The 12,444-nt window shown below is 34.2% G+C and overlaps 1 protein-coding gene across 1 annotated transcript in view; it reads left to right on the top strand.

The window, feature by feature from the left end:
* Positions 1 to 2,096: 2,096 nt before the first annotated feature.
* avl9 (AVL9 homolog (S. cerevisiase)) overlaps positions 2,097 to 12,444 on the top strand; it is a 131,466-nt gene continuing 121,118 nt past the window's right edge. The window contains exon 1 of the mRNA XM_039753168.1: positions 2,097 to 2,381. Within this exon, the coding sequence (XP_039609102.1) occupies positions 2,298 to 2,381 (84 nt within the window). The 5' untranslated portion in view covers positions 2,097 to 2,297. The remainder of the gene's footprint in view (positions 2,382 to 12,444) is intronic.

Raw genomic sequence — 12,444 nt, 5'->3', positions numbered from 1 at the left:
TAAATCATAATGACATATTTATTAAAATGAAATTAAACTAATCTACTAATATGTTATGAAACACATGTCAATAAATATTCAGTAAAAAACTGAACAAAATAATAGAATCATAAAAAAAAAAAAATCAAGTCCAGCAGCGGAAATGCACTGTTGAAAGGGTATAGTTTCTCTTATAATGCTGCATAAAAGTCACAATGGTAATAAAATAACAATAGCAGGAATAAAAAAAATAATTACAAGACAAATTATAATTTCTACTTAGTTTGTAATAAGTAATCATTTAACATAGAATGCATGCCAGACACATCTAATAAACACCATTATTGCATACAACATTGAAAGCTGACAGAGTTGACCGTAGGTGCAGGTATTGGGATGTTCCCTTGCACCCAATGTCTCTCTCTCTCTCTCTCTCTCAGTGTACCATCTATTATCTTCTACAAGTGGTGTCAGGGCAGGCAAAAATCCAGAGAGTGGAAGGTTACAGAGGACTGTGATTCAAAAGCCTCAGGGTTGGGCAGGTCATCAGTTGTAGGACTCCAGAGTGTCTGAATGCCACAGTGTGGTAACATTATAATAAACCAATCAGTGTTTAATTAGGTGCTTAACCCCACTTTTTTTTTAGATATAAACACAAAACTCTCTCAGTGCTTCTCCTAACAAGACCCAAAACACACGTTCTACTATACTGATAATAGCATAATAAGGAAAAAAAAAACAAACAAGAATATATATGGACAAAGTCTCAGAAATAACAACAACATATGTCTAACAATGAAAAAACTGCAATGGCTAAGAGAAATAGGTGTTGCAAGGTGAAACTCACTATTGTGTCTTTGTACAGATTCAGATGGAATGTAGATTAACAACAGATTTTGTCTTTGTATATTCAATATAACATGAACAGCTGAACATTCCACACACACACACACAAAAAAAATATAACAAAAAAAAAAAAAAGCTCTCTGGCTGTCAGTCTCAGTCCTTCTCTGGATCCCCCCTTTTCTCATCTGATGCAAACTTCCTCAATTTCCTCATTTATATCCTGTCCTTTGACCTTTCAACCTTTACAGAACAAACCTTGGCTTAAACTGAAACTTTCTTTATATTGTATATACAAACAGAATTTAGTAAAAAGATACATTTCACATAACCAAAATTATTTCAATACAGACTTTATAGTTGTTTTTCCCAAACATATCACTCACCATCATAGACAGATGGACAATTCACAATTCCTAAATGCCACAAAAGTACATCCTTGTAAACAACTACAGAATTGAATCAGCATGTCTGAAAACCACAGATATTCAAGGCCAGTGCACAAAGATGCATACCTTGGTGTAAGGAGCTCTAAACCAGGACCCATGAGAAGTAGAAAAAAAAGGAATAAGGGCTGTAAAACATCATTCACACTATTTCCTTCAGACAGAATTATGTTTAGAGAAAGCCAAATTATGCCTTCAAAACACAACATTTCTTGCCAGCGCTTAAATATGGTGCAGATTTATAATCGCAGTCATTAGTTCCACGATGACAATGAACCCATACACTCACTGATAAACTAACCCAAGGGTGGTTGCATAAATACCAAGATGAAGTCAAATACTTTCCATCGTTTCACAGATCACCGGATCTAAACATAACTGATACTTTATGGGAAGTTCTTTGAGTTCAGACCGCAAAGGGAATTTCCACCTGCTTAATCCCACAAAGAACTGGACGCTCTTTTTCTTGATAAATGCTGTCTTATCATACTACATAGTCCAGGACTCGTATGACAGCAATCCAAGAAGGATTGAAACTGATCTAAGGGTGAAGAGTGACCCTATTGCTAATCAGGTTCTGGGAAATATAGTTAGATGCTTATGTTGAATTTCTGATTTAACATATAAAGACCAGAAACAATCGTAGTAATTAACCAAAATACGACGAAATACAATAATCTAAATTTAAATAGGACTAAATCAGTGGCTACAATAAGTGCATGGGAACAGATTTCAGAATCCCAAATCCTTACCGATCGACCCTGCGCTTCTGTAAACTGACCTGAATCAGACAGACAAGTGCGCGGGCGCGGCTGGTGACGTCACTCTAGCGAGGCGGAAGACAGCTCCGCTTGCGTACAGGGCGCGAGTTGTTGTGGTTTGATGAGCTGCTGGAGAGCAACCTTCCTTTTCAATCTGTATCAATATTTATCTTAATTATTTTTCCTGAAGAAATCGCCAGCTTCCAAGAAACGGATACAGAGTAAATATCGATCGTAACAACAAAAGATAATAAACGCAACTGGTTCCATGGAGTCTCATGGTAAAGAAGAATCCAGGGGACCTGTTCTGCATATCGTAGTGGTGGGATTTCATCATAAAAAGGGCTGTCAGGTAAAATACGGGAAGTCATGGGTCAGGGGAACTGTTTATCTGTTTATGAACAACAGAAAAAAGCGTAACATGCACGGCGTAATATGTCACAACCTTGGGGATACTAAAATCTCCTTATGGATCGAGTCTGTTGGATCACTGATTCTGCTGGCTTACTTGTTTTACACAACGCAGTATTGTGTAAATAAAGCACGTCAGCCATCATAAACATTGTAAGAGAACTAATGCAGTGAGGCCATAGCCTTGTCAAAAATATTATTTACGCGACTGATTTCATGCCTACCATTAATCACATGACTCACGTGTACAGTACTGTTTTGTATCAAAAGTCGTTAAAGCAGAAATAAAAAAAGTCGATTAGCCTTTGATTGTAGTTTCACGGGTTGCACGAAAAATAGTTATCTGCCTGTGATTGCGTGTACAACTCACGACTACAAAGTGAATCATCTGGTATGGGAGTAGTAAAGATCATAATTCTGTTTTCGTAATCTGCTCTTTAAAGTATGTCTTCGAGCTTTATTGTTATCATCATTATTATTATTATGCTTATTATTGATGAGCGATCTGTCATTTCTGCTCGACAAACGATTATACAACCGGTCATGTATCCATCCATTTTTCTATCCCGCTTATGCTGGGCAAGTTTAATTGAATAAATAAGTATTGTCATTGCCTATCCTAGCAGTTATCGTGCGCAAGGAAGGAACAATAATTGGACATGGCGCTAGTCCATCGCAGGGCGAGCACACACAATGCCAGTTCACATAACCTGCACGTCGGATCTTGGGAGCAAATCGATTAGACTAGATTAATGTGTTTTTTACTGTTTATTTAGACTCATAAAGATCTTGTGTGAATACAGAATGTGAATACTGAAAATATGAAGAAAAGATAGAGTATAGGAATGCTTTAGGTTAATATACCATTTTATTACTAATTAAATAGGTAAAACACAGAGACTGGTACCGCAAGGTTTGTAAGTTTGTTTTTCATTCAGTTCATAGCCAATCAATTCAGCTTACTGCCACCATTACTTAAGGCAGCATTAACAGAGACAGCACAGGACAAAATAAAATGAAAGGGTGCAACACACAGTCTACCTCATAAAGCAGAGACAATACAAATGGTAATAAATATCAATAGATATGCAATAGCATTAGATATTCAAACAGTACATTTCAGCTTTAACCACAAAACATTTTACCAGATGGAATAAAGTTCAAGTGACTAGCCTTTTATATATCTCAGACAGTTGTGCACTTCCTACAGAGCATTCAGTGAGATGCCATTATGAAGCATACTTTATATAGTATACATTTTTTAAAGTATTAGATATTATCAGGGAGATGCCTCTTAAACTACTAGTTATAAATGGTAGCACTGTCATAAGGTTGGTGTCATTTAAATTCCAGAAAATAAGCCTTGGTCACTGTTTACTGAAATTAATATATTAATTCAGTTATAATGAAAAATGAAGAACATGCTTTTTTCCCCCCTCTGGACAGTAGTAAGTAATATTTCTCAGCTAGTGCTGGTTCAGTTTTATAGGGTTACCATACGTACACTGAAATTAGAAAAAATGATTACATGCAATAAATTAGACAGGGAAACAGGTCAATAAAATGAAGTTACTTTTATTTTATGAATTATTTCTTAAGCATGGATACACTATTGCTTGCTGCATAATTCATTATTTCGGCATCTCAGCTTCTTTGAAATTAGGGACTGTGATAAGAAGCATTATTGTATCTACTCAAGCTTTGATACTGGTGATCTGTTATTTATTTATTAGGTAATGTGTATTATAATATGTTGTACTGTTGTATCATCTAATATTGTTCAGATATTGGATAACAGAAGTCATGCTTAGTTTTGATGTGGGTTAATACTGTTTTTTACCTCTTATGCTAGAGCTTTATCCCACATTTTAATAAAGTGTTCATTTAAAATTCCCTTTATATTTCCACATATTTTAAGTTTCAATGTCTCTTCCTGTGTAAGGATGTTACACCCAATACATTTTGATGATTACTTATCTTGTTACATTGTTTGTATTTGTTGGAACAGTTTATATGAAAGGTGGTATATCTGTTAAAGTATGATAGGTCACAGTAGAATTATCTAGCTAGCTATCTAGGTATACCTAGTAGTCTGTAATTTGTTTTTTACACATCCATCCTTCTGTCCATTTTCTAGCTGGCTATCTAACTTTTTGCAGGTAACACCCATCTATCCATTTTATTCCTTTAGTATGTAATCTAATAAAAGGTTGTGGAAATAAGAATCACAATTATACACAAACAAGTCAATTCAGAGTTTTCAGTTTATGTAATAAGCACATTTATGCTATGTAGGTGGAAACAAGAGTCCTTGTTGAAAACATGCAAACTCCATTGTGATAGTGGTCAAGATGGGATTTGAACCTTGGCCTGTGAAGCTGAGGGGTAGCAGGGGCGGCTCTAGGCTTATGGCGGCCCTGGGCAGAGAAAGAATCGGTGGCCCCTTCACCCGCCAATGTCGATATGATATCTTATTCACGGCGGATGGCCACGTCCGTTGTGGACTCTGCATAGCCGCCTCGTGCTCATGACACAAGAGTTTAACTTATGATAAAGTTCAGGATTGCTCCTTCCTGTCACGCAATGAAAGCCTCCTGAGCCGCCTTTCTCTTTCATTTCGAATAACCAAATTTGTGTACTCTCTTCATTTTGCTTAGAATGGGTATGCGAATGTCTTTTCTCTTTCTGTTGTATATTCAATATACATTGATTTGGTGGCCCTGTGCAGGTGCACAGTGTGCAAGTGCACAGTTTGCACATGCCTAAGGCCGCCCGTGGGGGTAGCAGTACTATTCAATGCACTGCTATTGCAGAACAAAAATATTTGAAATTTCACAGATTCTTGAATGACAACTTCTTATTATAGTTAATATCATTGTACAACTTATGGATAATATTAGTATTATCTACAAATATACAGTTTTTAGTAATAAAAATTTCACTGTATTTTGTACATGTGGCAATAATGATTCAGTAAACCTATAATATTGTAAATGGTTTGATATTAGAAGGTAATCATTGCACAACATCTACTCTTTTTAGGGATGCATTAAAATTGTAAGTTATGAAGAAAGTTTTTTCTTTTATTGGCAAGAATATTGAAAAAAATATTCTTTTTAAAATTTCTATCTTTGCTTAGTCTACTCTTTTAAATTTTGACTCAACTACTTATACTTAGTAGTTTGCTTCTCTAGAATTTTGATGCTGATGTAGTTTGCTGGTGGGTAAAGATCTTCAGAATAGCTGTTTTGATATATTTATGTTTTATTGACTTCATTTTACAACACCCAGTATACATTTACATTTTGTCCTGTTAAGTTTTTTTTCTTTTTATTTTGCCTTGTTTCAATGTATTTATATAAAATTTTTCCCTTTCTGGTACAAGAAACTTACTTTTTTCATTCTCTTTAAAAGTGGACATGTTATATTACCTAAGATATCGGGCTGAATTAATAAGGAGGACAATTTATTATTGTCTATCTCTGTGTTATTGTTTGTCACTGTAGTGAGAAGTCAATCAAAATGACACCTTTTATTGGCTAACTAAAGAGATTACAATATGCAAGCTTTCAAGGCAACTCGGGCCCCTTTTTCATTTGTGTCACTGAGAAAGTCACTTAATCTGGCAATTTGATTTGGTTTTATACAAATTATTGTTTTAATGGAAAATTTTGTATAAGTAGTGTTGTATGCTTTTACAAATATACAGCATCTTGTACAGGTACTTGGGTCTTTTAAAAGTTTTCAAATATTACAGAGTTAGAAATGACATTTGCACATATTATTTTTTATTGCCGACATACCTGCTCAGGGTAAAAAATAATTTATTTGTTTTCAGGTATCTTTAAAAAAAGTCCTCAGGCATATTAGGTAGTTAAAGAAATATGCACACATGTGCCCCCTAATTGCTCTGTATTTTTTCATATGAAGGAGATTAATGTGTAAAAAACTATTTTACATTACATTACATTATATTTAATTTATCTGCAAGGTATTGTAGAGATAAAAATGATAACATGGTTCTAGTTCTACATTAAATATGGTTTATGCATTGATTTGAATGAACTGTGGAACAGTAGTTGGAAGTGTCCGTACAGCCTGAGAGTACAACTTTACACTAGACATCATAACATAGAATTTTCAGAGACATGTAATCCAATTTATGGTTATGAGGACCAGGGTTACTGGGTGCTAGGCATGAAATAGCCATCTACACTCGCATGGAGCTAGTTTGAACTCACCAGTTAAACAAATTTGCATGTTTTTGAGCATGTGGGAGACATGCAGACATGGGGAAAATGTGCAGACTCACATGGACAACCTCTGGACAGATCTGTGCGGCAGCAACTCTACCCACTATGCCACTCTAGATACAAATAAATTATTATCCAGTCTTCTAGTCATTCATTCTTTATCATGCCAACCTCATTAAAGAGGGTCTGGGACTAATTAGGTTTTCATTTTTCAACACATTAAGGAACCTTCTTAATTTTGCTATATATCTAAACAGAACAATTATAGTATATATTCTTTGGAAATGTGGTGACAATTGGTTAAATTGAGAGCAAAAATAATGCTTTAATTTTGAGTATGCTCAGGGGTCAAGCATAATGACACGTCTTTGGCGAACTAAAAAGATTACAATATGTAAGCTTTCGAGGCAACTCAGGCCCCTTTTTCAGGCAAAATGTAACGAATGTGGTTAAGAATGGTGGTGGATGGTGGAAGAAGGAGCCTGAGTTGCCTCGAAAGCTTACATATTGTAATCTTTTTAGTTAGCCAATAAAAGGTATCATTTTGCTAGACTTCTCACTATATCCATAATGGCTAACACTTTTGTACTACAGAGTATGCTTAGTTAAAGGTTATAAACATTCATTTATTTACATAATTTTTCACCATATAATAACATTTTCAACTTTTCAATTTTTATTTTATGTCCTGGTTTTCACTGATCACATCATCACTAGTTGCCTAGGTTTTAGATCATACTAAACTTTTTCTCTAGAGATATTCAGTCATAGCCTTTGTTTTCATAATCTTAGAGAATCTTGGGCAGTCACAGTGTGTCTTTGGTGGCCTGTCATTTAGTTAGACATCCCCAGTGTCTCTGTCATAGCACTCTGGGAAGTTGGTGCTCAATTGGAAGTCCAAAGCATGCAGGGGTGCTGCAAGAAATGAAGGATAGCAGGTATTTTGCATTCAAAGGTGAGGTATTTCACTATAAAATGAAAAAAGAAAAAAGACTAGCCAAGGCTGTCATATATTGAAAAAAATTGTATAGCCATTGACATTGTCTGACAGCATTGTAATTGTCTGAGAGCTTGAAATGCTTTGAAATTTTGATGCTGTGCTGAAAATTTATCAGTGAGTAATGTAATATTTAACCCTTGAGATTTATAGTTTTGTAGTTTGATATCTAAAAGGCAATGCGAACCAGCAACCTCATTAAGTTTGACATGCTGTCAGACCTAAAGTTGTGTTATGATGTTTACATAACTAAGTACTTGTACAGTTCATAAAGCTGTGTATTTTTCCCAGACTTAAAGACAAACAGCTTTCTGTCATCTACTGTTTCCAGTACACAGAAGAAGTTATCATTTGATTTCGTTGATAAAACAGATGTGTTTTGTCAGCATACAAAAAAGTGCTTTAAAAATGCACCATATGTAACTGCAAATGGGAGCGAGTCAATATGATCTTCAGACTAATGCATAGTATTGTTATCATGATAATTATTATTTGATAAACATGAAGTAAACCACTTAAATGACAGTTATTGACAGTCTGTTTGAATTCTTAAGGCTGTTTGGTAGAATGCACCGGTAAATAGTATCAAACGATGTACTTGCGTCTTTAAGCATAATAACATTACCACTTCCCAAATAAGAAATTTACTGACAGTTGAAGCAAATTCTGTCATGTGATATAAAAATAATTTAAAATATTCTAAAGGTAGCAATGCAGTTTTGATATTATAGTTTCTTATTGATTAGTATCCTTGTTATGTATGAGTAATGTTAATCACATTTTAAAACAGAACGTACAGGAGGATGTAAATATGGTGGAGGGTCGAAGACCAAAGAAATCAACAGTATAGTGTGATTTTAATTGGCATCTGGTGAGAAATATGTCCCTTACAAGATCTGCAAAAATGATCAATGTTTGTAAAGGATTAGAGCCATGATGTTGGAGCACCTGAATTGAAAGCACAACAGAACAGTGGTTAACCCTCTCCCACTCATACTTGGAGATAATCCAGCAGCCTTTTCAATGTCACACTATTCTGTTTCTTCTGGCTGCTCAACAGCTTCTTAACAATGCATAATCAATAATAGTCAATAATAATATACAAACCTCTTTTGTAAAGTACTTTAATGATGATGATGGCTGCTGCACTATAAAGAAAAATGTTGCAAAATCCAGTTCATCTTGTAGTCTTTGCTTCCATCTAGTGGGTATAATCAATCAGTGCACATTAGGCAACTTTAGTCAACACTTTTCAATTGTTTTAGCTTTCCAACCTTTATTGTTGACAGCTGCTTTGAAATCGTTAAGCTTGACCTTAAGGTATGCTGGAAGTCTTGTTGCTTGCACTTTTTTGGAAAATATAATCCATCCATCCATCTTCCAAACCTACTTTTCCAGAGCAGTATTGAAGGGAAGCTGAGGCAACCCATAATGGAGCTGCACCTGACAGAACTGACTTCAGCCACCGTAAAGAACAGCAAGGTGCAAAAGTAGGAAATGCTTTACTTAAAGAAATCCATTCATCTTGTTGAAGATAAGAGTTAACTGAGCAGAAAATCTCATCAACCTTATTTTATAAAGAAGACTGCTGTGTGAAACCTTAAATAGTGTACAGCTGTCCACCTCGGTGTGATCAAAGCAAAGACAGAGAAGAGCATTTGGACAAAAAAATACTGAGCTCACCATTCCTTCTCCTACAGTTAACTATTCAGACCAAAGGATTGCCTCCATGACAGGAAATGACAAGAGCCCAACAAACTAGACTTGAATATCATTGCTTTATACTTTTAATTCCAAGACTAGCATAAATTGTAACATTGTAGTTGGGTAAGGCTACTGAATATATCAGCATGGTTTTCTGATTGTTGGTATTACTGTACTTGAAAGGAATAACCAGTGTAATGAGTTGTTCTCCTCAAGTTCTTAGGAAATTAAACTCCTAAAAAAAAACTTAAATTAGTTCACAGTAGCTACCAACACACATTCATGCAGCAGCTTCAAAGACTGTGTGACACACACCCACACACCCTTAACAGAGGAACTCTTGGAGAGGCAGGTGCAGACGAGCTGTGAACAGACTCAACACAGATTATCAAAGCACACGGGTGATAAACTAGAGAAGGATTTGAGCGTTCATGTGGCTAAAAGGTAACCAGAAGTCATATGAAAGCTTTTAAAAGCAGATCCTAAATAAATATTGTTTTCTTAGGAGAGAATTTGAAAAGAGAAATATGATTAATAAATTAATGTTTCTTCTTATATGACAAAGGGAAAAATAAAACAAAGCTGAGTTAGATTTTTGTATTTTTTTTATTTTTCTGCATCATTATATACATGTATATCTATCTTTTATTATCCTTATTTTATGAGTAAAGTGTTTTATTTTGTTTATTACAGCAAGCATGTTTGGGTTTTTGTAGAAAAATAGTCTTGTCTAGTCCATGACCAAACCATAAACATAGAAATATATATTTTTTTATTTATGTGTGCCTTTAATAATTTATTGATGTTGTTCATAAATAAAAATATTTCTGATATCCCAACTTGAACACAAATTGAGACTTCCCATAGAATATTTCTCATTTTTTTTATTTGATTTAATATACATGTACTTTATTCATTTTCATATTTTCACTAAAAAAAAAAAGACTTATGTCAGTAATTGGTTAAAAGGCCAATCACCAAAACCGACATTTTTAGCCCCTGCTTTTCTTGGGTAATTTAGTTGCAGTGCCCCTTTGCACAAGGTAATATGGTAGATGAGCCTGGTTTAGTCCTTTTTTTTTTTTTTTCTTTTGCAGCAAACATCTGCAGTGTAAACAAACAGCAGGGAATTGAGGCTTATTTTATCAGTGAAGGAGAGGTGATTGGTATATTAACCATTACATTAAAGAAAGTGAAGTAATAAACTGAAAAAATGTAATCTGAAAAGGTGTCCTGTGCAAATAGACAAATGACAAGAAAAACAACTTTAAGGAATTCAGACATTTATTTTGTCCTTTAAATTAAATGGACACTGCTTGAGTTTGGACAGTGGGCTTGTTTAAAATACAGAAGCTTACGCTTTTAATTGGGTAAAGAAAAGAGAAAGGCAAATTTGAAATTGTTGCTTAGTAAACAGTTAGTTGTTTTTAAAAGATTTGTGCTGTGTTTATTATTTATTGCTGTGTGTAATACAGCACAAGTTTTGGGTACAAAACAATTTCAGTACTACATAATTATAAAATACGGATTACCATTTTAATTACAACTCCAGAATTACAAACGTCTAGCTGATACACTAAACAAAAAAACACTCTTGAATAAATGTATGAAATATACATTTTAACAGCAAAAAGTTTAATGCAATTAAATATTTAAAATGATTAAAATCTGTAAGTGTATGCATATTTACATTTAAGCAGTGTTTATTTGCCAATATCAATTAATTGATTGTGTGAGAATATAAATCTATAAATTTATATACTGTATGTGTGTGTTTTGTATATAAAGTCTCTCTTTCTAGCTGGAAATCCACAAAGGGAGAAAATGAATCAAAAATCTTAAAACGGGAATAAAAAAATTAAGCTTTCAGCTCCTATCAGGAATCATCATCAGTGGGAAATGATTAGACATACAGGAATCTAAGGCAATATAGTGCTTTTAGCACTGTTTTTAAGCCCAAGTAACACTCGTGTTTAATGCTAAGGCGGTTAAAGATTTTTCTTTTTTTAACATATGTGGACAGGTCAAGATTTGATCTTCATTTAAACTATATCTTTAGATAAAGCTGAAATAATTAAAAAAATGAAAAAGATTAAATATGACATTTACGTCTGTGGAAAAGGTAAGTACACACTTAGCTGTAATAGCCGGTATTTCCTTCTTTGGCAGAGGTAACCTCAAGTAGACGTTTCATATAACTGTCTACCAGTGTACTTATATCTAAAGTAGACATAGGGAGAACATACAAAAGGGAGAACATTCAAACTGTGCACAGTCCAGGGACCAGTCATTGGATACAAAACAGTATAGTGAAGGTGTTTGACATTAATGCTAACCTTTGTGCTGCCCTGTTTGTGGGTTCTGAAAATTCTTCACTGCTCAAGACCGAGGATGCTGAGTTTTTTGAGTTTGTCAGGGAGAAATGTACCTTTTAGTTCATAGATGCCAATTATGGATTTTTATGTCTGTAATTTAGTTAGAACAAAGGCTCTATAGGGAGTTGATGTAAGGTCATAAACTGCAGGATTTAAAAGGATATCTGCAAGTTATTCTTAACAATAACAATGATATGGTACAGAATCATTTGTGCTATTTCTATGTATTCTTTCTTTGTAGTTATTTCTTGGTGTGAGACATATACAAATTTATTGTGCAGCTGAGGTGGTGATTTAAGTTTAAGTTAAGTTTATTTGTTTACATCATTGAAACATTTGTGCTACAGCTGCAGGTACACTGTATGACTGCTTGTTGAGGATAGTTCTTACATGTGTATGTCTTGCAACAGACTGGATTTGTGTCTCTTCATTGTGCCATTTGTTGTCAGAAAAAAGCTCTAGCATGGAACCTTTGAGGTTGAAAAAAATATTAATTGTAATATTTAATTGCTTACATTCTATTTGGCAAATATCTCAGGGTATCTGATAGGATTTTGTTCTATTATATTTTGTCACATATTAAAACAGAATTTCTTTAACAAACCTTGAATAGTTTCACTTCAGATGTAAATGAGCACCTTTTTACATTATTCCTTGAACATCTTTACTTGTATA

This window comes from Polypterus senegalus, chromosome 5 (genome assembly GCF_016835505.1).
Source record: "Polypterus senegalus isolate Bchr_013 chromosome 5, ASM1683550v1, whole genome shotgun sequence".
Lineage (NCBI taxonomy): Eukaryota > Metazoa > Chordata > Cladistia > Polypteriformes > Polypteridae > Polypterus > Polypterus senegalus.
This window is presented reverse-complemented; position numbering and strand designations above follow the sequence as displayed.